The sequence below is a fragment of the Rhinolophus ferrumequinum genome, chromosome 16, assembly GCF_004115265.2.
Source record: "Rhinolophus ferrumequinum isolate MPI-CBG mRhiFer1 chromosome 16, mRhiFer1_v1.p, whole genome shotgun sequence".
NCBI lineage: Eukaryota > Metazoa > Chordata > Mammalia > Chiroptera > Rhinolophidae > Rhinolophus > Rhinolophus ferrumequinum.
In genome coordinates, this window is record NC_046299.1 from 49,885,344 (window position 1) to 49,913,081 (window position 27,738).

At 55.4% G+C, this 27,738-nt stretch overlaps 1 protein-coding gene across 1 annotated transcript; it reads right to left on the reverse strand.

Annotated features, from left to right (window-relative positions):
• Positions 1–288: 288 nt before the first annotated feature.
• SPOCK2 (SPARC (osteonectin), cwcv and kazal like domains proteoglycan 2) lies at positions 289–26,311 on the reverse strand. Its single transcript, XM_033129870.1, is given in 13 exon segments — positions 289–4,164; positions 4,282–4,419; positions 5,889–5,951; positions 7,420–7,485; positions 7,488–7,637; positions 8,117–8,236; positions 8,622–8,736; positions 10,453–10,567; positions 12,081–12,195; positions 12,454–12,499; positions 12,912–12,920; positions 25,555–26,046; positions 26,186–26,311. Coding segments are annotated over 12 exon segments (1,272 nt in total). The 5' UTR covers positions 25,744–26,046; positions 26,186–26,311; the 3' UTR covers positions 289–4,018.
• Between the last annotated feature and the right edge of the window lie 1,427 nt (positions 26,312–27,738).

Sequence of the window (27,738 nt, forward strand, 5' to 3'; positions counted from 1 at the left end):
TAGACAAACATCGATTGCATATATATTTGCAATACTACCGAAAACATCTCTAAGTTGCTCCTCGTCCTCCCTCAGTAGGTCAGGCCCCTCTGCCCAGCCCCGCCCTCCCCAGGTCTCCTGTATGAAGGTGAGTAAGAGGTACGTGCTGCCCAGGAATCTGTACCCTGGGACCGCCGCTGGGAATGCCATTTCTGTGAAAAATGTCACAGAATTCTAATGCACAGCCATGGCTGAGCCACGAGATCATTCCTACCTAGTGGGAGAAGGAATCAGAGTACTGCCAGTAGGTGGTGTTTATAAAGTTTTTATTTTCCATTTTCTTAAAAATAACATTTGATTTCCTTTATGCATGTGTGGAGTGTACTGGTTTCCTTAGGCTGAGGAATAGGCAGATAAAGACAACACGAGGCAGAGTCCCCAAGTGGAGGTGGGGGCTGGAGCGTGAGGGGTGGGGGTGGGGCACAGGATAAAGGGAGGGGGGGGTGATCCACGGGACGCTTGAGTGCCCATCAATGCACACACACGGTCTAACACTTTGTTTTTCGAGTTTTAAAAAGACATCTAAAATTACTGAGAGATACAATTTCAGCACTTAAATATACAGACGGAAATCCAAGCACTTGAACACAATTCTTAACTCTAAGCTCAGTTATTGCACATGACACAGTTTAAGTAGCTTCAGGCTATAAAGCAGTTTGCTCTGCTTGGGACTTCCTTGGGATGTCTCGAGTCTGCTTTTGCACCCCCAGTGGCTCTTCCCTTTGACCCCTGCCAGCCCACAGCCTCACGATGATGCCAGATTAGCCATTCTTTCTCCCCAAGGGCCGAGGGTGAGGCTTTGGTGAAATGGACAGTTCCCATGTGAATCCCGATGGACCCACCCACTCAGAGGTGAATTGGAAGCAGATGGAACTCATGAAAGGCTGAGTGGGTGGCCTGCCCACTAAAACCAGGCAGGCTGGCACGAGGAAGGAAGGATGATGAGTGACCCCATGTCATCACAGACCCAGCAGGACAATAGAGAGCAGTCATGATGCCCCGTGGGTCTCATCAGCCTCTCCCTCCTTCCTGAGCGCCTGGCCACGCCTCCTCCCACATCACTCTTGGACCTTCTCTGAGTTGTCTCTCAAGGCACATTTGTTCTCTCCAACTCCAACCTACCCCACCTTAGACACACCCGTTTCTCCCAGCACCCATGGGTAAGAAGGAGGCTTTGGGCAACTCCAGGGCCAGGCGAGAAACTGTTTTTAACATTTTGGTTGAGCTCTTTTCAACACAGCCTTAGTTCTGCTGCCTGCCTAAGCCAGGGGAGTGGGGACAGGACAGACAGAGGACACCCAAGGAGAGGAGCATGGGAAGGCCAGGTGGTAGGCGGTGTAATCCAGGGAACAAATCCAAGGTGCTGAGGAAGGCCACCCCGAAACCCTGACCACGAGGAAACCTGCAGCTTGTTGGATGGGAACTCACTTGGAGGCCTTCGGCTTCCTGGGCACAAGCTGCTTTGTCTAGTTTTGGGGATCTCTATCTCAGAGAGTGAGGTGAAAAGCAGTGTGGGGGCTTCAGAGGCAGGGAGGGCAAGGCTGGACCCCTGAGTCCCACCAGGGTCTGGTTCAATGCCTTTTGCTTTCTTTCTACAACATATTTACAAGGTCATAAAAACGTGCACAACCAGAAGACACGGAGAGAGCATACGCACCCCTGGGAGAGGAGAACAGTAGGAGAGAGGCACCCCTTCCTCCCTGCCCTCCCACCCCAGAATCCTCCAGCATCCTAAACAGCCGCCGCCCCCAAGAGGACATTCCAGAAGTCTGAGCTGGGGCAGAGGGGAGAGACAGACAGATTTAAATCCTAGCGAGAGCAGGAAGTTTCAAGTAGCTCCGAGTGAAAGAAGCTGCTGCTCAGAGAGCAGAGGGCGGATGTGAAGGACATTTCCCTGAACTGAACTGAGCCGGGGACCAGAGGGAGGAGGTGGGAGGTCAGGGAAGGGGACAGTGGGGAGACGGGACATGGGGGACCTGGAACAGCGCGACACCTTAAGGGCCAGAACTGTGCTACAGAAGAAGAAGCGGTTTAGGGGAGTAGCTGGAGTTTCATTATTTCCCCCGAAGAGAGGACGTGGAAGATGTAGATTCCAGGGTGCAGTGAAGGGGCAGACTAGTGGAGGTTCTTCCATAAAGTCCAGCAGACGCAGCGGATGCTGCAAAGGCCGGGAGAGCCAGGCCGGAGCCTTGTGCAGGGAGCCTCGCTGCATGGACCCCAGCCCCTGCTGCCTACCCAGCACGCACAGTGCCCCTCCTCATATCCCAGGCCCCCAGGGGTGGCCCCTTGGCTCACACACAAGTGCACACACGCACACACACGCACACTCACACTGCACTCACCATGCACCCAAGGACATCAGTGGCCCGACTCTGGGCAAGAAATTCTTCACCAGCAGGTGTTAAGGGAGAACTGGACAGACTGGGTCAGGGAGGGGAGGACATGGGCACCTTCTCATCCACCCCGGGCTCCACCTGATAGAGAGAACTGGGGAAACGGCAAGGTGTGGCCTCAGGGCCTAGCTGTCCCAGTCCCAACCCTGTGACTTTTCACAACTCCAGAATATTTACTTCAGAGCTTGGAGAAGCCTCTCCATTAGAGCAGCCCTAGGGGACCCTCAAAGGGGACAAAGAAAACCCCAGGGGCTGAAAGGAGTGGGGCTGGAAATGGGCCACGGCACCTCTCCCTGGAAAAGAGACAGAGAAAGGTCATGGTCCCTGAGGGCAGGAAGGTGGCAGGTTTCCACTGCTCCTCCTTCACAGGGTCTCCAGGATAGGCCTTTCTGTTGGTCTGGCTGGGAGGGGAGCACTTCCTAAAGGGTCAGGGAGGAGGCGGACACACAGCCTCAGCAAGCCCCAGGCCTCTTCACCTGCAGCCTCATCCTCAGGCTCCCAGAGTGGCCCAGGGGACCCCAGCAAGGAGGACGGGCTGGTGCCACACTCCACGTGGCCAGGCAGAACTCACCTGCCCCCCAGGGAACAGCCCCCACCTGAGACCCAGAGAAAGAGGCTGACGGTTCTGGGTGTGGCATTCAGGGCTGCCCTGTCTCCACGCCTAAGATCTCCCCCAGATCTGTAATGGCAGAATCTCCTGCCCAGTCGGCCCCTCCTCCTTCAGACCCCACTCCACCCCCGGGCAGCGGGCAGTGTGGCAAGGCCTTCCCGTCTGCCTGCTTCTCAGCTTGTGCCCCCAGCTCCATCTCGGCCACCTCTAGCCACACCAGCCTGGCTTAGGAGAGTTTTTCTAGTGCTGGGGAGTCCAGCCCAGGGCAGGGCTAGCTGTGGTGGGTGTCCGCGCCCATCTCATCGGAGGCCGGTGGGGCTGTCACAGCCAAGTCGGCCGAGCTTTGGGAGGATCCCCAGCCAGCAGAGCTCCTTGTCCTCCCTCCGCTCTGCGGTGGGGACATGCCCACAGGCCAGAAGGGGAGGAAGAAGGGCAGGCAGGGGCAGGAGGAGGCAGGGCCGGCTGAGCTGAGGGTCGCCCATCAGGACAAGGGTATCAGGGCAGGTCCGGAGGCGGCCAGGAGACGTGGCGAGGGGGGCATCTTATTTCATCCGTTTTGACCTTTCAGTGGGTAAATATGTGTGAACATGTATATTTTTAAACCAACAACAAATGGAAAGAAAACAATTACAAGGAGGCCAAAGGGGCCTTTGGGTGACACTCTGCCAGGAGCAGTGTGGATCAAGAAAACGTCTGTCAGCACATGTACACACATGCATGCGTACACACACGCACACACGCACGCACACACATATACACGCACATACGCACACGCACACATGCAAGTGTACATCCTGGCCACACATGGCATATGTGTGCCATGCACACTCACGCTTCCAGTCCTCCCCGTTGGAGCCAGGATCCTTCCAACTGTATTTTCCGGATCCATTCGTAAGCTGTCTGCTTCTGTCCAGGTCTCTGCTGGCCCGTCCCCTGGCCGCGGCCCCCTGGCCGGCCACGGCCCCCTTCGGGCCGTCTACCAGATGTAGCCTCCGTCGTCCGCCTCGCCTGCCTCGCCCTCCTCCTCCTCAGCCTCCTCACCCGCTTCCTCCGTCTCCTTCTCTTCCTCGTCCTCCCAGCCGACACCGCTCCCAAAGTCCCCTGAGAAGCCCACGATGTCATCTGTGAGGTGAACAAGCCAGCGTCAGTCAGACGGGGAGCGTGCTGGCCGTCTCACCCCACTGCCCACAGGCCGTCCCAGGAGCAGGTCAGCGCCCCCACGTGCCGCCTGGCCCTTACCGCAGTCGGGGCTCCCATGCATGCGGGTGCCGGTCAGCTCCAGGCCCAGCTGGTCCACACACCAGCAGTCGCCACTGCCCTGGTCACACTGCATCTTCCGGTAGTAGCCATCCTCGTCACAGCTCGGGATGAAGACTCCTGGATGGGACCGGGCCCGGCAGGGTTACAGCAGGGATCTTCGGAGAGGTGGCCCCAGAGCCTTGGGCATGAGCAGGGGGTCCAGACCCCACCCGCCCAGGTACCAACCACCCCACAAGCCTGGATACCAGCGTTTCTTGCAGCCCCGTTGACTGGAGATGAGAAGACCCGCCTCCCTAACGACCTACTCAGGCCCCGTGAAGGCTCCCATCCACCTGCACAGCGCCTTGCCTCCGTGGCCCCAGTCTTACAGGACGGCCGCTCTGATCTCCTCATGCTCCACACCCTGCATCTTACGGCTGCTCCTCTGGCCTGGCTGTCTTCCGCCAGCAATGCCCAGCCTGCTCCTCTCTGCCCTTCTGACTCTGACCTGCCATCAGGGCCTATCCGCTTTCCCACAGGCTGCAGAACTGCTGCTCCTCTGTCTGACTCAACAGACGTCTTCTGAAATCACCACTCTCGGGGCCCAGAGACAGACTCTGCCCACTTAAGGGGGTAAGACGCACATGGAATTGACCGGGCACCGCCGATGGGTGCCCAGAGGCCCAAAGGCCCAGCAAGCATGCTCAGGAACACAGACCGGAGAAGACGACAGTGGCTTCTTAGAAGAAGCAGCACTGAAGTCCACCCGGAAGGCCAGTGGGCTCTTGGTCCTTATGGCTGTGATGTCCAGGATTTGTTTTCACAGGTGCTGGTCTCATCAGCCCCATTAAATGCCATGCTGCTCTCGGAGCTACAAGGCCCCATGCGACCTGCCTCTCAGACCTCTGTCCCCTCACTCACCACGCTCCAGCTACATGGGGCCTTTCCTTCTGTTCCCCAAGAACCTCGAGTGTTTTCTTGCTCTCAGCTCTGCACTAGGCTGCCTTGTTCTCATTCCTCAGGTGTCCCCTTAAATGCCAGCTCCCCGAAGAGGCCTTTGCTGAGCCCCCGGGTAACTTATGCCCACATGTGCTCTACCCCACACCATATAGACGCAAGCCACAGTTGGTAGTTCTGTCGTTTTTGTGTGTTGTGTTTCCCCAAGTTGCCTGTGCGCTTTATGAGGCCAGGGACCCGTCAGTTCTGACCTGGGCTGTGTTTATCGTTGTCTCCCCAGGGCTGGGTGCCAAGTACTTGCTAAGTAGTGTGTGTCTACTGTGGAGGGGCCTCGCTAGAGCTTTGCACTTACCCTTGCTGAACTGAACTAAATGGAGGGTTCTAGAAACCTTCTGTATCCCAGCCTCCAGCTGCAGCACGGATGGGCAAAAATTAGTGCTTAAAACACCTGTACTACGGGGCTGGTTGGAAGACCCTGCCCCACCATGAGGGGGGAAACAGGAAGTGAGTTTCCCTCTCCTGTCTTCCCAGGCCAGGCCTCCAGGCGTTCAGCATCCTCCCTAATGCCCAGAGCCGGGGGCATGACGCCTCAGAGGGACCCCGGGCCACCCCTCCCGGCCTCCTCCTGTGGGCCCCGGGCAGCCCCTTACCTGGCTTCTTCTTGGCAGCTTCCTGGATCTGGATGCGTTCCAGCTCCATGAGGCAGGGGGGTTCTGCAGGGAGAGAAACAGCCTCTGATGGGGATCGCCCCATGGTGCTAGTGAGCCTCACTGAGCGTCCCCCACCCCAAGGCTTAGAAACCCACGGAGGGGGCACACTGCAAGATGAAAATACCCAGGCTTGGATACAGGGCCAACCCCACAGTGGCGGGGGGTGCACTGCTCCCTCTAAATTCCCAAAAACTGACACAGGAGCTCCATGAGATAAAAACACCCAGGAACACCCAGGCTCCAACTGGCGGAAGCTATTCCATGATGGTGGGGTGGGCTCCACAAAGCCCAGGGCTCTCTGAAGGTGTGGGGGACCCATGGGATGAGTAAACAGGATGCAAAAGAAGAGTGAATGCAGACAGTCCCCAGGGGGAGAGGCCCCAGGGGGGACGTAAGACCAGAGGGGCCATTAGATGGAAGCCTAAAAATAACTGGCAGCCAAATCTAATTTGCCTGTGACCTTGAGAAGTCCCCTAGCCCTTCCCAGCTGGAGGCCTGGCTGATAGTAAAATGAGTTCTGTTTCCTCGCTTCTGCCCAAGAAGGCTGCAGTACAGAATCGACAGAATGAGCTTCAGAGGCCCGGAAAAGAAAAGTGTGACAGTGATGCAGATGGCGGAAGCTGGGCAGTTAGGGGCAATAAAACTGATCAAAAGACCTCACTTGGCAGAGCAATTTATCATTTACATGGTGCTCTGTACCCAGATTTTCTCGGTTCATCCTCACAACCATCTCCGACGTAGGTATTGTTATCTCTCAATTCAGAGGAAGAAAGCGAACTCAGAAAGGGTCAGCTGCCTGCCCAGGGTCCACAACAAGCATATGGTGGAGCCCTGGCAGAAGCCTGAGCCTCGGGCCACAGGTCATGTACTACTTCCACTCACGACCACCACAGAGCAGGCAGGGCACCAGGGGCCACCCGAGGGGCCCAGCCGGTCAGCGGACCCTCAGACCTCAGTTTCCTCATCAGTGACAGTCGCCACTTGGCCTAGATGATCTCTAAGTACATGTCCTGCTGTGGTTCAGGGTATATAAAGCTAGTAAATGATGCCATATCTCCAAGTCTAACGATCACCCACATAATCACATATTAGGGGCAAATAGTGTGAGATGCACCCAGAAGTGGAATCACTGAGAAGCCAGTGTAGCTTTAGCTTCAGGACTCCTCAGCCCCTTCCAAGGTCCTGCAAGAGTCCCTAGAAATGTTACATTTGTAGTTTCTAATACTCTTTCCTAAGGAAGGCCTCCAAAAGTGCATAAGCTTCAGGACCCACACAGTCTGGATTATCTCGGAGCCTGCCAAGGAGGGGAGTTCAAGTATTGGCTTCGCTGAGAAGTACAGGAAGTGGGTGAGCTGGGAAAGTTCTGAGACCAGGGAGTTGGCCAACATGGAGCCACTCCGACTCCCAAAGCAAGCCTGGAGCGAGAGGCAGAACCGGGAAGGCCAGGGCCCTGGCGAGGAGCCACACTCACTCTCCCTCCAGAAGCAGAAGCACCACTCAGCGGTGGAGACACGGCCGTCCTTGTAGGTGTCACAGAGTTGAAGAAAGGGCGGATGCAGACCTCGTATTTGTCCAGGTTGATGGCAGCCAGCTCTGTCTGGTCCAGGAAGAGGTCGGCACTGGTGTCCAGCTTGGAGAACATCCAGCCGATAGAGTCCTTGCAGCTGGCCCCCAGGCTCTTGTCCAGGCCTGGGGAGAAGGCCAAGGTTCCGACATGCTCAAGGTAAGCACTCCATCCATCTGTCCATCCATCCCTCCACCTTCCCATCAACCCCAGCCCTCTGTTCAGGGCCAGGGCAGCTTGGACTCTAAGCAGGGGGGTGAGAAACTCAAGAATGGCCAAAGGTCCATCCGTCTGCCTCTACCCAGGGCTGCACCTAAACCATTCAAAACCTTGTTTGAAAGGCCTTCAGGAAAAATAATTTTTTACCTTTCCTTGGCTACCCAACTCAGCGTTTAAACTCCCTCCACCTATTTTAATAAGTTCTTCCCATTAACCAACCCAAATCCCTCCTGTCTGGCTGAAGCCTACTGACACTTGTTCTGGACTTCAGGCCCTTTTAGGTGCTCAGAGTCTGGCAATGTGAGCACAAGAAGGGCTGGCCTCAGTGCACACCTGTCTCCCCATCTCCCTCCCTCCTCCCAGGCAGAGCAACCGGCTCCTGTACCACTGGCCGGCCTGGCTCCGCTGCTGGTTGAGCTGTTCTGCTTGGAGTTCTCATGGAGGAGCTGGAACCAGTCCCGCAGGCGATCCCCCAGGTCGGCCAGGTCCTGACCCGTGCAGGTCTCTACGGAACAGGGAGAAGGAGGTGGAGTGAAAGTGGGTGAAGCAGCAAGCGTGGTCTGAGCTGGGAATGGTACCCTACAGGCCAGGAGGCCAGGCAGTGACCAGGGATGCTGTAGGACGAGGAGTTAGAAATCAGGGGTTCCCTCTCTCACCCTCTCCCATCTTCTCCCTCCCCCTCATTCCCTAGCACAGGTACCCTTGTGGCTGAGGCCCAAGCCCTCCTGCTGTGTTAACCAGGCCCCCCCAACCCCACAGGTCCCTCAGGCCTGTCCCTGTTTTTGCTACTTCTCCCTTGCCACTCCGCAAACCTCTCTTACCATCCTGGAGCCCTGGCAGTGAGACCCACTCTTCCCCCCCAATCCTGTCTGTGACCCAATGCTCATTACCTGGCTTGCCATCAGTGGTGGAGGTGGTGGCCTGCTCCGTGGGGCATGGGCAGGGCCCCTGGCATCTCACCATCAGCTGCTTGCTGCTCAGGCACGCCTGCTGCTCCAACTTACACTGTGAGAAGAAAGGTCAAACTGGGTGATGGGGGCCTCACCCCAGGGATCCTGCAGCTGAGGGCACCTACCATGGCAGCCACATCTGCCTTCCCCATTGGAGACAAGAGGACAGTGCCCATGCAAAGCCTAGAGGGCACCCCCCACCGCCGGACCCCTCTGGAGGCCATGGGTGCACAGTATAAGGGGCAGGAGGCCCAGGAAGGGGAGCCTAGCAATCGAAGGCTGTCATGAGCCCCACTCTGCACCAGTCTGCCCTCTCTGCACATTTGTCTTTCCCGGGACACCCATCCTCTTACCCCCAGCCACCCACCTCTCCTGTTTAGCTATTGCCCACCCCCCGCCCCTTGCCCTCATGGCCTCTCCTCCTTCTCACCAGTCCCTTGGTCCTGGGTACCTGGCTGCTGGCCCCTCCCTCAATGGGCTTCCGACAGTCACCTCCATGGGCTTTGCTCAGCTCTCTTGATAACAAAGCGCTACTGGCTATTGAACATCTGCTAATTCCCAGGCCTTTACTAAAAACACTTGGCCGCAGCTGTTAGCTAAAGCCAGCTGCTGAGAGGAGCTCATCCATTCCTGGCCCTTAAAGCGTTTTCCCCTGGTGGTGTCTGGTTTCTCCCCGTTGGGTGACCGCTAATGAGAGGCCGGTCATAGCATTTTACAGCATTATCTCACTTGGTCCCCCTCAGCTCTCTGAGGGAGGAATTGTGTTTCTCATGCTCAGCAGAGAACATGGAAGCACAGAGACGCCCAGGGACTCACCCAACGCCACAGGGGATGATGGAAGGCAGACCTCCTGATGCCCTCTGCCTCCCCACAGGACAGGCTGTGCCCCTCAGACCACAGCTTCCTGCCCAAACCCCTTGCGCCCTGGGGCATGGGACACAGCACTCCCCCCTTCTCCCTCTCCCTCTGCCAGCACCACCTGTCTCCTTTGTGTCCCTCCCCCGCCCTCAGGGCAGCTCCAGCCCTCAGCCTCCCCGCTCCCTCTCTTCTTTGGGAGACCTCATCCCGTCCCTAACTTCAATCATCACTCACAGTGAGGGCTGATCTTAGAACTGCATCTCCTCCCAAAGGGTGCTTAAGCCCTAGAACTCAACCCAAGCTAACAGTCAATGCTCTCTGAACACCAACCAAATCCCCACTCCCGTTGCGAGTAGAAGCATTCACAATTAGCCCCTGCACTTCCAGAGTACTCGAAAGGTTATAAAACACTTTCACAAATGTTGTCTCATTTAATCCTCACAAAAGTCCCGTAAGGTGGGAATTCCTTCCCCCGTCACTGCTCCTTCCTATATCGTCTCACAGAAGGGCACTTCCTCCTGCCCCAGAATGCCCTGGGCTTCCTGGTGAACACCATCCCCTCCAAATGAAATCTGCCTGTGGAAAGCTCCGTCCTTCACCCTGTCCTTCACCTCCAAACAGCGGCCCACAGCACTCCTTCCTTCAGGAGACCCTTTCCTCGTTTATTCCGACTTGGAGTTACCTGCACATTTGCCTCTTCCAGGCCCCACCCCGTCTGCGCCTCAAGGTCTGGCTCAGAGCTCAGGTGTCCCTCCTGTGACTGGCCACACTGACTGCACTGACTGAGCCCTTCTGGTCCCACATCAGCACTGGGAACCCCAGGAGACCCCCTTGCTGCTGGCTACATAGTCCTCTGTTCCCTGTGGCCTCGGGTGCACCCCACCCCCGCCCCACCTGGGCCCAGGTTCCTCACCACTGAGCTGTAAGTGTGACCATCAGAGCCACAGACAGAGGCAAGCTGGGCCATGTGACAGGGCTTGCAGACGGTGTCTTTGTTTCCGTGGAGTTTCAGGGCAGGATGCTTGATCCTACGGGACAGGGGTGGGAAAGGCACACGGAGAGGGGTGAAAACGAGACAGGGACAGGGAAAGTGAAGGTTCTGGAGACTGGTTCCAACAAGAGGCTGGCAATCTATAGCAGATACAGCCGCTTCTCTGCCCCTGCCACCCTCCTCCATCACCCCCAGGCAGACCCTCCTCCCGCTGCTAACGGTGGAACCAACTGGGCAGGGTATAGGCTCCCAGCGTCCCCTGGTCCAGGGGTTACTGAGTCCAGCAGGGCCTTCAAGTCCAACTGTAACATATAAAAGGGAGTTGCTCTTCGCTTAAGGGGCCAGACCAAATCAGAGGTTGCAAACCGATGGCCCGTGGGCCACATCTGGCCTATAGACTGATTTCGTATAGCCACTCAGGGTGTTTGCTTTTAATGGAGTGACTCACCAACATTTACAAAACGGAAGAGTTCACATAAAAACCTAGATTCCTGGCCTTTCTTAGTAAAATGGAAGATGTGGAGATCCTGACCCTTCATTCTCAGGTCACCAGGATCAGCCAGTGCCTCTTTCCACAGGGCCTGGGCTCACCAGAGTGGTCCGTCACCAAGCTCTCTTCCTACATTGACAGTACCTGTCAGGCCCCTGCAGCATCTAAGATTACAGCCCTAAGTCTCCGGGCTCTGATTCTGATTCAGGAAAGAGGGGAGGGCATTGGGATCTTTTCCAGGGGTCTTGGTGCTAGGTAGGATCTTGTCTTTGGACTGGAGCTGAGGCCTTAATGCCCCTCACACATTCTCTCCTACGCAAGTCTCAGAAGCTGCAGCCCCCAGTATTTCATCAAGTTGTTGCACGTCAGAGCTGGAAGGAACCTCGAACTATCTGGGCCAACCTATTTGTCTTAACAGACAGGGACACCAAGGCCCAGAGAGCTTTGACTTTCCGGAGGTGATTGATCGCCCATAATGTGATGGTTTTAAAATACATCTGCAAATTCTCTGACACGCCTGCTTTCACCAGGTGGAGCCAGCTTCCCCTCCCTTAGCGTGTGGCCGTACTTATGACTTGCTCTGAACAACAGAAGTGGCAGAAGTAACGTTGTGTGATCTGAGGCTAGGTCACAGACGATTGTGGCTTCCTCCTTGCTCCCTCTCGTGGATGACTCGCCGAAGGGAAAACCAGCTGCCATGTTGTGAGGCCACTCGAGTATCCCATGGAGAGGCCCGTGTGACCAGGAACTGAGGTTTCTGGCCAACCGTTATGGGAGAAGCTTAGAAGTAGATCCTCTAGCCCCAGTCCGGCCTTCAGACGATGCAGGCCCAGCCAGCATTTTGGCTGTAACCTCATGACAGACCATGAGCCAGAACCATCCGACAGAACCCCTTCTGGATTCCTGACCCTCAGAAACTATGTGAGGCAATGTACGTTTGTTATTTTAAGCCACAAAGTTTTGGGGTACTTTGTTTTGCAGGAAAAGGTAACTAATACATGGGCGGGGGTCAGTCAAGCTGTTCCTCTTTCAGCAAACCCCACCTCCCCAAGCCCCTCACCTGTGCTCCAGCTTCTTGCGGCTTATGCACATGGCCCGCTGGTAGCCCTGGGCGATGCACACCTTGTGATGGCTGCACTTCACCTTCTGGCAGGGGTCCTTGGTGGTGTCCAGGGCTGCAGGGACACACGGTCAGGACACAGGTCATCTGGGAATCAGTGCCAGAGAGCCCAGGACCCGCCCCCAGTCCCACTGCTGAGCTGGGAAGCCCCCCTCTCCAGCAGCCCTTGCTAACGAGGGCCCCTCAGCTCAGAAGTCCCACTTCATGGGGCCTGATTGCCCAAGGAGCCCCCACGGCCAGGGTCGGGACTTGCCCTCAGGCCCCAAGTCTCCACGGGTGTCAGTGCCCTTCCCCTTCCTGGGAAGGATGTTACCTTCTTCTCCTTGCTGATTATCCTCCCAACTCTTGATGTAGTCATCCTAGGGAAGGACAGAGAGGGGTGAAGGAGAAGGGACAGGCTAAGAGTGGCATCTCAGAGTGGAGGATCAACTCCAGGGCCAGGGAGAGGAGGGGGCCGGGCCACTGTTTCCACATGCAAATTGCCACCATCTTGGTGGCTGCCCAGACGACCCCTGTCCACCCAGGCCCTGCTAGCTGCCTTCCCCAGACCTCTATCCCCCTAAACCCATGTCCAAAATCCCTTCCAGCTTCTCCCATAAGCTCCTTATTCCCCTCATCCCACACTGGATGCTAAAGGGAAGAGGTTAGGGAAAGGGATAGGAGAGGAGAGGAGAGAGGAGGGGAGGGGGAGGGGAGGGGAGGAGAGGGAAGGGGGGGGGGGTATGTGGCTGCAGAGTGACCAAATGCAGTGGGGCCCCAGGCAGTACTCACCTCCACCTCCTGGGGATCAGAAAGCAGCAGCAGGCCACAGGAAACGGAGCAGGAGAAAGGGAGAGACAGGGATTTCAGTGTGAGGTCCCAGGGCTGCCCTGGCCTCATCACATGGCTGTGGGAGCTGGGCAATGGTCTGATTGCTACGGTCCTCTGACCCCCAGAGCCTCTAATTGGAGGACAATATTCCTATAGCTTCACCACAGAAAGCGTAAGACCCGGGCCCACTTAGGGCTGGTCCTAGAAGCAATAGGGTGAGGCCCGTGGCACTGAGAGGGTGAAGCCCCATCCCTCTCCTCCAGGCCCTGAAGATGTTCCCAATGGCCCAGCGCTGGCTCCACCATTAGGACAGATGTCTGAGGGGCCCGTACTACCTGGGAAGAGTGCTTCTCACCCCTGGGCCCTGGGTGTCCCAGAAACGCCACTCTCTCCCTTTACTAGGGTCCCTCCTTGGCAATCCCCTCCCCTGACACTCTCCTACCATGTGAGTGAGGCTGAAGGAAGACCTCTCTTCCAGGCTGCCCAGGGACTGTTTTTTACTCAAGGTCTCAAGGTCTGACTTTTCTGCCGAGTTCAGATGGTGCACTGGGAGACAGGGAGCCCACAGTGCCTCCCATGTTGATGGTTTCCTCAGTTACCACCGGCCAGCTGCAAATCCTCAGATTCAGAGGACCCTGAAAAGGCCCTGTGAAGTCATCCGGCCCAGGCCCCTTTGTGTGCGGGAGAGTCCGGAAAGCCCAGAGACTGGAAATGAGCTGCTCGATGTCCCACAGTCACAGAATCCAGTTCTCCTGACACCCACCACAGTCCTCTCTTTTGGCCACAACACACGGTCTCGGAGACCAAAGGCACATGCGAGATGGCTCCCCGCTCTGCTCTGGCCACAAGGACCTCCCCTGGGCCCATGGACCCCACAGGGGCCAGAAGCAGGGCAGCTCCCACCCAGCCTAGCTCACTAGCACAAAACCCCTAGTCATTCTGGTTTTCCCACTTTCCTCTATGGCAGCAGTTGTTGAAAACCAGCAAACAGCTCCCAGGGCACTCCTGGTGGAAGCTCTGCCAGCCAGGCAAGAAGAGGACTTCTCAGGAACTAGAGGCTGGCAGTGCCAAGGAGCCAACTGCCAGCCTCCTCTGGACGGAGGTAGACGTGCATGAGGAGCCACCCCTCACCCCGAGTCCCGCCCACCTGTCAGGCCTGCGGAAAAGGGCATGGGGCTGCTGCCCCGGAGGGCAGCCACCTGGGAACAGCAAGGGGCACAAAGGAGGGCATCACAACAGCTTTGAAAGCCCCAGGGCTCTGGGGCCTCTGAAGTCTCCCCTGGAAGTTGACGACTTCAAAGGAACAGGCAGGGATAAGAGCCTCATCAACACTGCCTCCCAGGCAAAGGCCAGCAACGGACCAAGGCGGAGCTGGCAGTTGGCATCAGCACCCAGGCAGAGCGCACTGTGGTCGGGTGCACACTGCGTGGGTGCTTCTGCACACGTGTGTGCATGCATGCAGGTCCAGGGTGCATGCATGCACACTCATGGGAATGTATTCTGGAGCACGTATATGTGCAGGTCCTTTGTGAGCATGTGTACATATGCACACACGTGTGAACAACACTAGGAAACAAGGATACTTCGCGGCGTCTCACCCAATGCCAGATGGTTTTTATCCAGAAATGAGTGACAAAGCCCACTTCTGAGAGCAGTCCTCAGTTTTCTTGAGCGCCAAGTCTCTCCCTCTGGCATGGTCTTCCTGCCTCTTCCACAGAGAGAGGGTGAGGCAGAAATGGGAAGGAAGGGAGAGGGGCAAGAGACTGGCAGACTTGTCCCCTGTGAGGAGGATCCGGCTTGCACCAGCTCTGCTCTCTTTCTGTCTTGCTTTCACATGTGTCTCTGTGCCTTTTCGTCCACATCCTTCTGCATCTCTCTCCTTTTTTTCCTCTCTTTTGCCCCCTTCATTCTGCCCACACCTGGCGACCCCCACACATCCAAGCAGCCAAATGTCCTGCAGCCCTTGAACCCAGGAGCAGGCAGGAGGAAGGCCTTGGAGGGGGTCCTGGGGAACCTGGCCTGGGTAGCCTGCTGGGCACTGGACAGACCAAGCCAGGCTGTAGGCTCAGGCACCCCCCCACCCCCAATTCCACAGGGCATGGCCTGAGCACACTTGAACCCCTGGGCGAGCTTCTAAGGAGACTGCAGGGCAGCTGACAGGGAACTGAGGCACAATTTCCCTCATTTGCTCAGGCCAAAGGAAGACCTGGTCCTTCTCCAGGACTCCTCAGTGTGGAGGGGTCTTCCCCTGGTATCCACTCTACCACAGATGGGAAATGGAGGCTGAGAGTGGCCAAGTGGCTGAGGCCAGGGTTACAAGGTTGGGCAAATGTAGGGACTGGCCTCAGGTGTAGGAGCCTGGTTCTGTCCTGCCTCTGTTGCCGATGGATCGTGTTTTCTCCTGAGAAAGGGGGATTTGCTCTGGAGCAGGGGCCAGGCCAGAGGGGAGATGAGATGGGCCATCGGGTGAGATCCAAAGCTTTGGGAAAAGGACAAGCACGTCTATTTTACCTGGTTATTTCACCTGGTTAGTTCAGCCAGCTATAACCACCCCTGCACCCAGCTGTGCTCAGCATAGAGCAGGCGAGTGGGAAAACATTTGGAATGTATAAGTATGCTCTGGCTAGTATTTCATGGTGCTTTTAAATGAAGTCCTCTCCGAATATTATGTATCAGTCTTCCTTTTACCCTCACAGTCCTGTGAAGTAGGCAGGGCCATTAGAATCAACCCCATAAAAAAAGAGAAAACTGTGGCTCAGAGAGGCAGAGCGATCGGCCAAGGGTCACAAGACAGATGAAGAAGCGAGCCAGACGCCCCGACTGGACCCCACAGGACGGACCCTACACCCGACCGTATAGGTAGGTGGGGTCTCTCGGTGAGAGAGGTGCAGAGTCTTGCATGGGAAGGGGGCAGGAGAAGACTTTGGACCCGCAATCTGCTCTAAACGTGGCTCATTGCGTGGCCTTGGCAAGTCACTTCCCCTCTTGGGGTTAAGAGTCCTCTCTGTGCCACGTAGGTACTTCTCAGCTATGCCTGCACTTTAGAATCCCCTGCAGAGCTTCTTAAACCGTCCACTGCCCAAGTGCCACCTGAGCCCATCGCCATCTCCTGGATAGCGGGCTCTGGAGAGTTCCCGCTGGGGCTAAGCACGCAGCGGAGTGAGCCCACTGCGCCAGCTCTCAGGTCTAAGGGCCTTCCAGAGCCACGTCTTATGTCTAAGGCTTGTCTTCATTTCTCACGTGGGGCCTCAGGGGTGAAAAAGAGCAGCTCTCCTCTCTCTGTCGGACGGCGCCTCACACAAAGCAGGTGCTCAGCGCTCGAGCAAGAGGCCGACGCACTGGAGCCTAGTCTGCTGACGCCAGGCTTTTTCCTTTGGAGCGCACGTCAGACCGCCCCCTCCAATCTTACATCATCAAGCCAAAGACTCTGCCCTGTCCTGGTCTCCCCGTCCTGTCCACTCCACCTCCTGTTCTCTGTAGCCTGCCCTCCCCTCACCACGCCCACGGCTCCTACCTACCCAACCCTGGCCTCCATCACTTCCTACGTTCGTCTGTCCATCCATCCATCCTCCACACTGCTGCAGCTATAGGGATCTTTCTAGAACACAATTCTGCTCATGTGTCTCCCTCTTTAAAATCCTTCACCGAATATACACTTTGCTCTCATTCTGAAAAAAAGTAGGTAAAAAGGATTCATACCAACACTGGTTTCCCCTAGAATAGAGAATTTGGGCACATTTTTGCCTTTTCCCAAGTTTCCGAATTTTCTACAATGTGAACATGTTTTACTTTTTTAATGAAGGGGGAAAAAACCGCCATAAATATATTATACGACCCTCAGTGGTTCCCTGTCACCTGCAGAGGAAAGACTCTGGCACGGCCTTCTCCCCGATCTGGAACATGCGTTTGTATCCAGCCCAAGAACTTCTATTCATCTTTCAAAACTCAGTTGGGTCAGCATTTCCCCTAATCTGCCTCATATCCAGTTTTCCTTCAGGCAAGGGCACCTGGTAGAAGTTGCTCATTACTCCCGTCACACCGAGCAACGCTGTTGCTTCTGCCCTATTTAGATGACTAGTTCCTTGAGGGCAAAGACCATATAAAGCTCATCTGTCTATACCTAGCACATAGTAAAAATACTACTACTAATAACTAACATCTTTTCAGCAATTACCATGTGGGAGGCTTTGTGCTAAGCACTTTACATTCATTGGCTCGTTTCCTCTTCATAACAAGCCTAAGAAAAAAGTTACTATCATTACCCCCACTTCTCAGGTGATAAAATTGAGGCTTGGAGAAGTTAAGGGACTTATTTAGGATCACACATCAATTGCACAGCAGCAGAGTACTGGCATCCCCAGAACTGTGATTCCGGAATCTGTGCCCCAACAGGACTCTGGACTGCTCCATACATATTAGCAGGTGAAGAAAGTCCCAGGCTGGAAGCTGCACCCAGGCAGGGAAACCTATAGCCACAGAGGAGGGGCTTGCAGATGTGGGGCAAGACACCTGGGGGCCCCCCTTCTTCAGGCACTTTTCCAAAACCCCTTCACACGCCCCTGGTTTGGCTGGTTTGGAGCTAACCCATCTCCAGCTTTGATCTCGGTGGCTCAGCTCAGTTGCCATGGAGACGGGGCCCACCGTGCCAAGCCGGGGAAGAGATGATGGTGAGTGCGCAGGCCTCGCTGGGCTTAGGGGCACATGCTGCGTATTTCTAAACGCTGTTTACTTCCTGTCGTTTTAATCAGCACCCAAATCACCCGCTCACTTCACTGCTTGAATGAACCCAATCTCTTCCAGCCTGTCCATCTGGTGGGGAGGATGACTCGGGAGTGAATGGAGCAAAGGAAAAGCAGCCCCCGTTCCCTAACCAAAGCCCTGGTTTATTGGGCTAAAAGCCGCCTGGGCAACTCTCCACCTGCCTCAGCAGCACAGGATGATGGGGAGACTGACCCACAACGTGGAATCAGGGCACTGGGTCACCTCTCGGCCTTGCAAGATGGTGGGCTCGGGCTCGAGTCCTGCCCTCGCGGGACCCCACTTCCTTATGTAGAAAAGGGAATGACGCCCCTCTCTTCCTCCCGGAGCTGCAGAGTACTCTGTAAACTGGGGAGTTCTGTGCTCTCAAAAGCCACAAAACAGGACCACTGAAGCCTCTGGCACCCAAGGTGGGAGCCTGGCGGAGGACTGGGCAAGATGTACTTTTGGGTTTCATGGTCATAATGGGTCTCAAATGTGGACTTTTGACATTGTCTCTAAGTGAGGGTCGACAGCCAGAGGCACCCCGACGGGACCAAAAGATGCTCATCACAAGACTTTAAATAAACCATAACTTTTGTAACCCTGTTATGGTATTTCTTCCTTTTTTAATAGTTCAAGAACCTCTGAAAATGGGAGTGGGCCAGGCCTCTCTCAGCCTCTGACAGGCCCTGTCCCCAGCATTATTTCCGTCTCATTCCTCAGGTGAGGGAGCCTCCAATGGAGCCCAGTCCCCCAGAAAAGGCCCAGGGTGGGGGGACTTGTGGTCGGGGCCTCCTCCTGCCCATCCCTGCGACCAGCCAGGGGAGCACGGAGTGAGGGGCCCAGGAGAGAACGAGGAGGGGCTGGAGGGGCTGCCTGGGCTCCCTTCTCAGCTGAGGACTGGCACCCCCATCACATGCCGAGCAGAAGGCATCTTGAGGAGGCAGTGCCCTCTGCATGGAGGAGGTTGGGAACAGGCACACTCATTAAATATTTGCTCCTCTCTCAGAGGGAGTGGCAGAGGCTATTAGGCCTGGACAAACAGAAGGAGACAGGCATCTGGCAGACTCCCCGCCTCCCACTCCTCTCCCCTGGGAGGAATTTCCTTGGAGGGCAAAAATGTGCTTATCACTCCCTGCATGCCAGGAGCTCTGACGCTACCTGGCCACAGGTATGTCTGCACTAACCCCCCCGATACTCCCCAGCCTGACCTCTCCGCTAATCCAAGGGGCATCTGGGGCCATTCCCCCAGTCCTTGGGATTTTACTCCAGGTGGCAGCCCTTGGGGTCCATAAAGGGCAGAGAACAGGGGAGCTGCCTTGGGACCTTGGTTTCCCTTCTGGAACATGAGTAGGGGGGCAGCATTTCAATCTCCGGGATCTCTGAAGAAGACCCAGAGATGGGAGCTGAGGAAACACAGACATGGTGTGGTGAGAGGGGAGATGGGCTCTCAGGTGCCTCCCCTTCTCTGGGTCTGTTTCTCCACCTGTCAAATGTGGGGGCTTAGTGCTTAGTGCTGCCAAAGCTCCATGGTTCTGCTCCCCCAGCTCTTCCAAAATGAGAACTTTGAGAAGAGAGGAGAAGGAGCCTGAATGAGTTCAGATTCTTACACATCCTCCGACCTGTGGACCTGTGCAAGGGAACAAAGGACCGGGGAAGGAGCCAGAGGTTGCATCCAGGCAGAGGTAAGACACAGGCCTGGCCTGGCTTATCTGCCTGCTGAGTGCAGCCCTGAGCTCTCTCGGATGTCAGGGAAGAGAGCAGGCATGGCAGGATGCCCTGCCTTGGGCAACCTGTTCTCCACCTGAGGGAGCACAGGTCTGATGGGTGATTGGCCTGTTCTGTGGGCATACTGAGGTTGGGGATGGCGGGCTCTGGGCCCTCAAACCCCCAGGAGAAAGGGGGAGGCTGGCTACAGTCAAACCCAGGCCCACAGGCACAGGAACACCTGGGGAGACCTGGAGGACAATCCTCCTGCACGGTGTCATACACTCTCTTATCCTACCAATGAATCATTGGAGACTCAGGGTACCAGAATTCTCGTTGTGACTGTCCCAACATTTTGGGGTCCAAAAAAGAGGAAGAGATCTCCCCAAACAACCAGCATGGCTCAGCCCAGAGCCACCGCTCTCCCGCAGGCCTCTGCTGCCTGAACGCACAGTGCTGCTACCCAAAGAGGACAGGGAGGGGCTCAGAGGGTGGGTTGGTTGAGATCCTTTCTGCCTCTCGCGTTCCACAATGCATACATTTATATTGCGCACCTACTGTGGGCACAAACATCCTGTGCAATGCTTGAGGACAGGTGGTAAGGTACACCAAACAGTCTATTCCCAGACCCTGCCCTCAGGGGCCTACCCTGGGAGGTATGTGGTAAACACATGTTAAAAATACCAGCAAGAGGACTCTTGAGATACAAGCCTACAGTGTGAGGCCACGAGGCAGAGCCAACATGTGCCAAATACATTTATGGCCAATAAATATTGCAGGAACCCTGAGAAAGGAGCTGTATCTGCACCTGAATGCTGGCTGAGCCCTCGGGGAGTCAGAGACTGGCCCATTTCAAGCACCACATCACCCTACAGCCTGCAGCTGGGGCTAGGTCTGCCCCCAAGGTTAGACACAGTGGTATCTATGCTTTATATCCAGGCCTATGGCTGGGCACACATTGTCCTTGTTTCCAATCCTAAGACATTTCCAGGCCATGTTACAACTGCAATAAACATATACAGAAACGGTATGCCCACCCCCAGCCGGGTGTTTGCCCCAAGATGACATGAGGCCCCATTTCTCAGGTTTCTCAGTCTCTGGCTAATACATACCCCACCCTGTCCCGTCGCAGATATTTCCTCAGGAGCAAAGGGAAATCCCTTCCCTAAACTCAAAGATTTGCTGCCAAGCTTGTCACAGGGATGGGGTGAGAAGGTGGGAGACATCTGTGGGTGAAGGGGCTGCTGACGGGCTCTCGTGCCATCTCCCTGGAGTCACAGAATGACAGGGGCTCTGTAGCTTTCTGTTTAGCCTGCTCATTACACCAGTGGGAACATCAAGGGCCAAAAATGTGAAGTGGTTCGTCTAAGGCCACCCAGCTAGTTCTGTCCTGGCACAAGGAAAAGAAGCTGAGTGCTCTCCCTGGGCCCTTGGGGCTTGGGGCAGAATAGAGCTCTTCCACTCCTCCAGACAGCCGCCTGACCTTCTGGAGAACGGGACGGGGTGGTGTTGGATTTCCATCCTCTTCAGACTGGCTGGAAGAGGAAAGGAACATCTGACATCCTCTTCAGGCAGAGTGCTCTTCTCTCCCTCTCTTCCCAAGGGTTGGAGCCCCGCTGGGTGTTCAAGAGTCCCTCCCCATGCTGACACAGCTCTGGGAGATGCCACCCTGCTTCCGGGAGGAGGAGGAGGTTAGGGGAGGACCCTCTTCCTATCCGCAAACCCACATTATGGAACCCATTCTGACCCAGCTTCAGGATCTTCTCACACACCCGCACTTAACCACAAACATCTGTACAGTTCATCCCCACACTTGCGTTGGTTTAGGCTTGGGGGGCAGGGAGAGGGGAGGTGTGGTAAGAAGGGAGCCCCTTTGTGACTAAAACTTGCTACTGGCCTACTGGGTGATCGTGAAAACATGAGAATCCTAAGTAGCCAGCAGGCAATATTCCCCTGGGCCAGAGCCCAGCATCACGGTGACGCCCTGGCATCTACTGTGTTTCCCCAAAAATAAGACCTGGCCGGACCATTAGCTCTAATGCATCTATTGGAGCAAAAATTCACATAAGACCCGGTTTTATTTTACTGTAATACAAGACCCGGTCTTATCTAACATAATAGAATATAAGACCGGGTCTTATATTAATTTTTGCTCTAAAAGACCCATTAGCGCTGACGGTCCGGCCAGGTTTTATTTTCGGGGAAACACGGTAGGAATTGCTCAGATCTGCAGTTAATGAGTGAGTTGTGAACATACATCAGCATCTTTCTCATGGAGACTGAGGCAGGGTGTGGGCTAGCCCCAGAAATGACGATCCACCTGGTAGTTTTTCTACGGGGCTGGAGAGTGTTGGCTGAAAGTGAAGCTCAGAGAGGTTATGTGATGCACCTGGCGTTATGTGTCCAGCCAGTGGCAGAGCCAGAAGCTGAACCCAGGCCTTCCGACTCCCAGGCCAGAGCTCTCCCAGCACCCTGCACTCCTGCCTCTAGGTGGGGAGCAGCCTGGTGGCAGGTGCAGCAGACATGGAGGGCTTTGCCACGGCCCACCTTCCTAGGAGGTGTTGCTCCTGCCCAGGACATCCTTGAGGTCACAAGCCAGGCTAGATTTTGTTCTTCAGGGGAGACTCGTCCTCCCCTTTTTCCCTAAGGCTTAGGCCTAGAGTTCCTGGAAAAGCAGAGTTGAATTAGACAATCAGGTTTCAAATCCCAGCTCTGCCACTTCCCAGCGATTTGACTCTTGGGTAATTACTTAACTTCTCTGTGCCACAAAATGGATGGACTATAAAGTAATGATCATTACCTCACAGGTGTTTGGGGGGCACAAGAAGCAATACCTACCAAGTGCTCACTACAGGGAATGGCAGGTGTCAGCACACAGTGCAGCCAGTGATTCAACACATATGATCCGTGTGCTGCCTGGGCGCCCAGCACAGTGCTTGCCACTCATAAACAGCATGAAAATGGAATGGAAGGGAGTACCAAAAGTAGAGAAGAGCCAGGAAGAGAAAGAAGTCAGTGCCGCCTTGCCAAGCCCTTGGAGCCTGCCGAAAGAATGCCTGTCTCCTTTCAAATGTCCACCTCCATCTCTGAGGCCCTGAATGCTTTTTTCCAAAGACCTGCAGTAAAATCCCACCCTGTTCTGCAGGAAGTGAATTCAGAGAGGGTAGCCCCTGAGAGCAGGGCTCCGAGAAGCCCAGGCCTGCTCAGGGCGCGGTACAGCTAGATCACAAGCCCCCCACCTCCTCGGACAAGAAACCCCCTCCTCCCTGGCAGCAGGGCACTGGGCATCAGAAGAGACCTGCCCAGCACAGGATATGGGAGCCCTGCGCCCACTGGAGGGGAGGATTACTCTGCTGGTAAATCCTGCCGCCCCTATAATCCTACTGCGCAGAGAGAGAATGCTACACTGAACTCCCCCGAAACCAGCTCAGACCGATTCCATGTGGGCGCAATGGCCCAAGCTTTCTTCCGCTTCTCCGTTCTCCTAAGCCCCCTGACATTATTCCCTCAATCTTCCCCCCTCAATTCAGTCAACACCCTTTAATGAGACATGTTCCCCATCCGCACTACTCATACTGCTCACTCCTCAATCCTATTTCCTGAGAACATTCCATCCTACTGCTCACCTTCCACCCAGGCAATCTGGGGACCCTGCGCCATTTTGTGATTGATTATGAACAAAGTTCTGGCTCAGCCTGGCAACACCTTAGAGCTTCAAAAGAAACTCCTGTCTCTCCTTTGAGGAGCCAAGGAGTGTCTTTTCAAGAAAGCTAGCCTGATAAAATGCATACAGAGCCTGATGCTACGGTGCCCAATTAGAGGGCCTTCAGCTCTTAAGGTGGGAAGTGGGGCCTGTGCTGAGCGGAGGGATGAGAAGCGCCGGTAGTGCTGGCAGAACCGGTGCACAGTCTGTGCACTGCACAACTCCAGGGGGCGCCATGCACATTGTGGCATACCTAAACGCTAGTTATGCAACGCAGTGGCTCTGAGCCAGCAGCTTCCTGCCTTTCTGAAGAAGCTGCCAGTGAGTCCCCAGAGCCAGACCCTGTCCTTCTCTCGCTGACCCTGGGCTCCTGCAGCCATTAAACCTACCCTAAATAGGTTTCTTAGAAGAAATCCGCCCTACAAAAGCCTGAGGCCACCCAAATCAATACATGCCCTAAAGCTTTCCACGAATCCTATGGGGCAGGTCCCGCAGAATTTCAAATCTGGTGCCTTTCTTCCAATGAGCATGGGAGGAAGGGGGAAGCGTTGGCACCAATCCAGGGAGACAGGTGGGCAGCCCTGTGCCAGGGGTCAAGCAGCCAATCACTTACCCTCCCCCACAGAGTTGGCTATTGGAAGCAGGTGAAGGAAGGAAGCAGCATCTTTTATTTTTAAACCTTTACTGCTCTGATTAAGCATTTCTTTTCCCTCTGACCTTCACCAGTTCCACTTTGGAAGATCAAACAACCAGTGAGTGTGAGGGAGGCCTGGACCAGTGACACCTGGAGTCCGGATGGGCCGGCCTGCTGCCGCCCCCTCGCTGCTGTGGCCGGCCTACCTCCCAGGCAGCGGCAGGAGACTGCAGCTAATCTGTGCTGGGCCGGCAGGGGCCACGGAAAAGGCTGGAGCTCCAGCTCCTCGCTGCCTTGGCTCGATCCGCCGTGGGTGGGGCAACCCCACCCCCACCCCTCTGGGGCCCAGGCCACTAGCCAGAGGACCTGGCAGCATGCTATTCCTGATGAATTACAGCCTCCCAGTATGCCTTTGGAGATAAACAGTCACTTCTCTCACGACAACAAAAAGATCCATGTCTCTGCCTCTTCTCATCATTTGGCTGGATATCATATGAAGCAAGCATGTGTGTTTTAAACACATTTCTAGGAACTCTGGATGTACTCAATTTAAGAGATGAGAAAGGTCACTGTGTGGCCTGTGTCTTACGAGGTGGGTACGATGAAGGAATCTAGGGGATGAGGAGCAAGAACTGGGGTCGTGGAAGAGGCTTCCTGGGAACTGGCGTCAAAGAGCACTACTAGGTCGCTGGGACCCGCGTTTGTCTCCTCCGGCGCATCCGGGTCCATGCGCCGCCACCCCCACCCACCCCTCTTCTCTGGGTCCCAGCTTCGCCCTCAGCCTTCCCCTCCTCACTCTCACTTCCCCTGTGGAACGCCGCCTCCGGTTCCCCTCTGATCTACAGGTGCCGGTAAACAAAGTGCTGCAGCGACGCCGGCTCTTCCGCAGCCACCTCCCCACCCCCAAGCCCGCAAAGTTCCGCCCAAGGTTAAGCCAGGGTTCCGGCGGCCCTGCGCCGAGAGCCCCCAGACCCAGCTTCTGCGCTTTCCCCTCTGCTTTCCAAGCCCCTGGGGCCATGAAGTCTTTCCTCCGGATCGGAACCGCTCCCCCAGCTCCGGGCTGGGCTCTCCTATGAAAGCTCCCCAGGAAAACCAGCGCACACGCCGCTCTGCGTGGGCACCCCAGACCTGGCTCTGGAGGCCACCCAGGGATGGCCTCGGGTATTTTCACCGCCATCGCCAGCTCCCCCTCCATCACGGACACGCCTTTCACCATCTCGCCTTATGAGGATTTTTATGACCCTCCCCGTCCCCAAACTCGAAACCCCAGCCATGGGCCCTGTCCCCTTCTGTGCCCCCTCCCCCAAAGCCCAAGGTGGGAAAGGAGGGCACCCGCGCAAGACGATGCTATCTTCTACCACCGGCCCCACCCAGACCTGCCCTTTCTGCAGTGCCCCGTATGTGAAGCCTGCAGCATCCACCCGCCTCGGGGTAGCTCACCCCCCAAAAAAGGGGGGGAGCAGGTCCGAAGCCCAGCCGCAGCCAGGGCCCCCCGCTCCAACCGCTCAGCATCCCACACCCGCCTGCGAAGGAGACCCTGTCTCGAGCGCGCGCCCCCAGAGCGACTGCTTGCCCGGGCGGGTGTGGAACTGGGTCCTAAGCCCGCAGACTACGGGGCCAAGGGAACCCACAGAGGGGCCTCCGGGCTGGAAGCGCGACTAGCTGGAGCTCGTTGGGTGCGCGTTGTTTACTCTCGGTGCAATTAGCTGGCTGGGCTGCGGGAGCCTCTGACTGCGACCTCAGCGCGGGGGTCTCCGCTCCGAAGCTCGCTCCTCAAACCCGCTCCCCAGCTTTCTGCCCTCTTGGCCCTGCAGACTCACGTCTCGAAAGCGGTTCCAGTGCTTGATCTTGCCGCTGTACTGAGAGATGGACGACAGCCATTGCTCGTCCTCCATGAAATTACCAGGGGTCTCGCCCTCCTTGAGCCCTTTGGCGTCGCCTTCGGCCAGGGCGGCCGCGGTCAGGAGCAGTAGCGGCAGCGCCAGCCGCCCGCAGCCCGGAGCACGCATCGCGGTCTGGATTCCACCTGGGTGGGGGGGTCTTGACTTCTGCAGTATTTTCTGGTCCTTTTCCTCTCACCCCGCGGCTGGCGAAGCAAACCACTGTCGTCTTCCTCAGCAGCCCTCCTCCTGCGGTCTGACTCCAGTAACAGACGGCTAGTGGGTCGTGGCTGAAATGTGACCTGGTTAGGAGATGCACTTGTCTGAAAAAGCCCAGCGCTGGACCCGGAGAGGAAGAGATTCAGAGAGGCTGCGCCAGGAGGGGCCGCGTCTGTAACTGTAGCATCAGCATCACGTTTGACATCATCATACCTGGTTTGAAAAAAAAGGGAGGGGGGGTTAGATTTCAAAGGGAAGTGCTAGATCAGAGCGCCCAATGCCAGCCAGCCGCAGCAGAGCCCAGCCCAGCCCAGCCCAGCACTCAGGGAATTGCAAACCAAGGAATCCAAACCTGAGGCGTCCCTGCTGTCTCTCCAAGAGTGGCTTGCAAGAAGGGGCGCCGTCGTCTCCCGGGGGAAGATGGGAGTGGGAGAAGACACAAAACTCTCGGGTTACAAAGCCAGCTAGGCTCAGGTGTCTAAAAGGGAATTTGACCACAGACACTCTTTCTCTCCCCTTGTCTCCCACCCAGAGGGGCCTGTCCCACCGCCCTGACAGCTGGCTTCCTCAGAGTTATGGCTCTCCAGTAATGGGTGCCTTTGTCAAGACAAAAGCCATATAACACCTGGCTGCCTCAGAACTATTGCTCCCCAGCCCCACATGCTCTTTTCAAGGCAAACCCTGAGCACTGAATGGCTGGTAAAACACAGGCAGATGTCCTCCTCCCCAGGCAGCTGTTTAAGGACTGTCACCCCTTTTGTTAGTTCTTCCTAGGGCAACCCTAAAAGGCAGATGTCTGACCATTCATCTGCCTTGAGGCTGTAACTTTGGAAAAGGCACATTTGCTCATGGTTTTGACTTCAGTTAATTTTACTAAGTCACCGGGGAAGGGGGAGAAAGGAGGTTGGTTTTGTTCGAAATGTTTAGGTTTTTCTTAAAATTGTAACCCTTATCATTGCCTGTAGAAATGTGTTGACATACCAGCTGGGAATGCTGGGCACGGTCCCAGGATCAGAGCAGAAATGAGGTGAGGTTTATATTACAAATAAATTGAAGAGGAAACAGATAATCTGACAGGACAAAAACATTGAACTTTTGGGACGCAAGCCCTAGATTGTGTTAAGAAAAAAAAAAAAACTTGGCTGCTGTGATCTTTTAAAAAAAATCAAAGGCAATGAAAAACATGATCTTAATCAGTAGAAAACACACAGGTTGTAAGGTTCATAGTCACCCTGAGTCTGGCCTGGGAATTCTGAATGCACCGATGGCTTGGACTGGGGTCCCCTTGGGAAACAGAAAACAATAGCTCCCTTTCCGTGCTTTCTTTGTCCTTTGCAGTTAGGCTTAGAGGTGGTGCTGCAATGAGGCCCTGGCCATTAATGTCTTCATCTTGCAGTAAATAAAGCAGCTTTGCCGGGTTGTATAGCAATGTATAGAGGAAGAGCAGTTTGTCATCATACGAACTGGGTGTGGAATCCGACTTACTAACTGGGTTCTGGGCAAATTAACCTATTTTCTGTTTATAAACTAATGATAATACCACCTATCTTAGAAGATTGCTGTGAAACTCATGCAAAATTACATACTAAGTGCTTGGACATAGTTGGCACTTAAAAGATGTTAGTTCTTCCCTCAAGTTGGGAAGAGAAGGCTATGATGTCCCATGGTTCTGAAAATGGATTCAATGTTGCCATCTTTTCCCACCATCTCAATCCTAGTCTTTTAGTAAAGCTAATTACGTGTCTTCGAGGCACTGAAGACGTAGATCCTAGATGTATTAGGTGCTTGCAAAAGTAATTAGTTTAAAAGGTTACAAATAAATGCAAAAACCGCAAATACATTTGCACCAACCTAATAGATCATAGCTCTCCCATTCCAGTACCTATGAAGTCCCTCGTCTTCTAC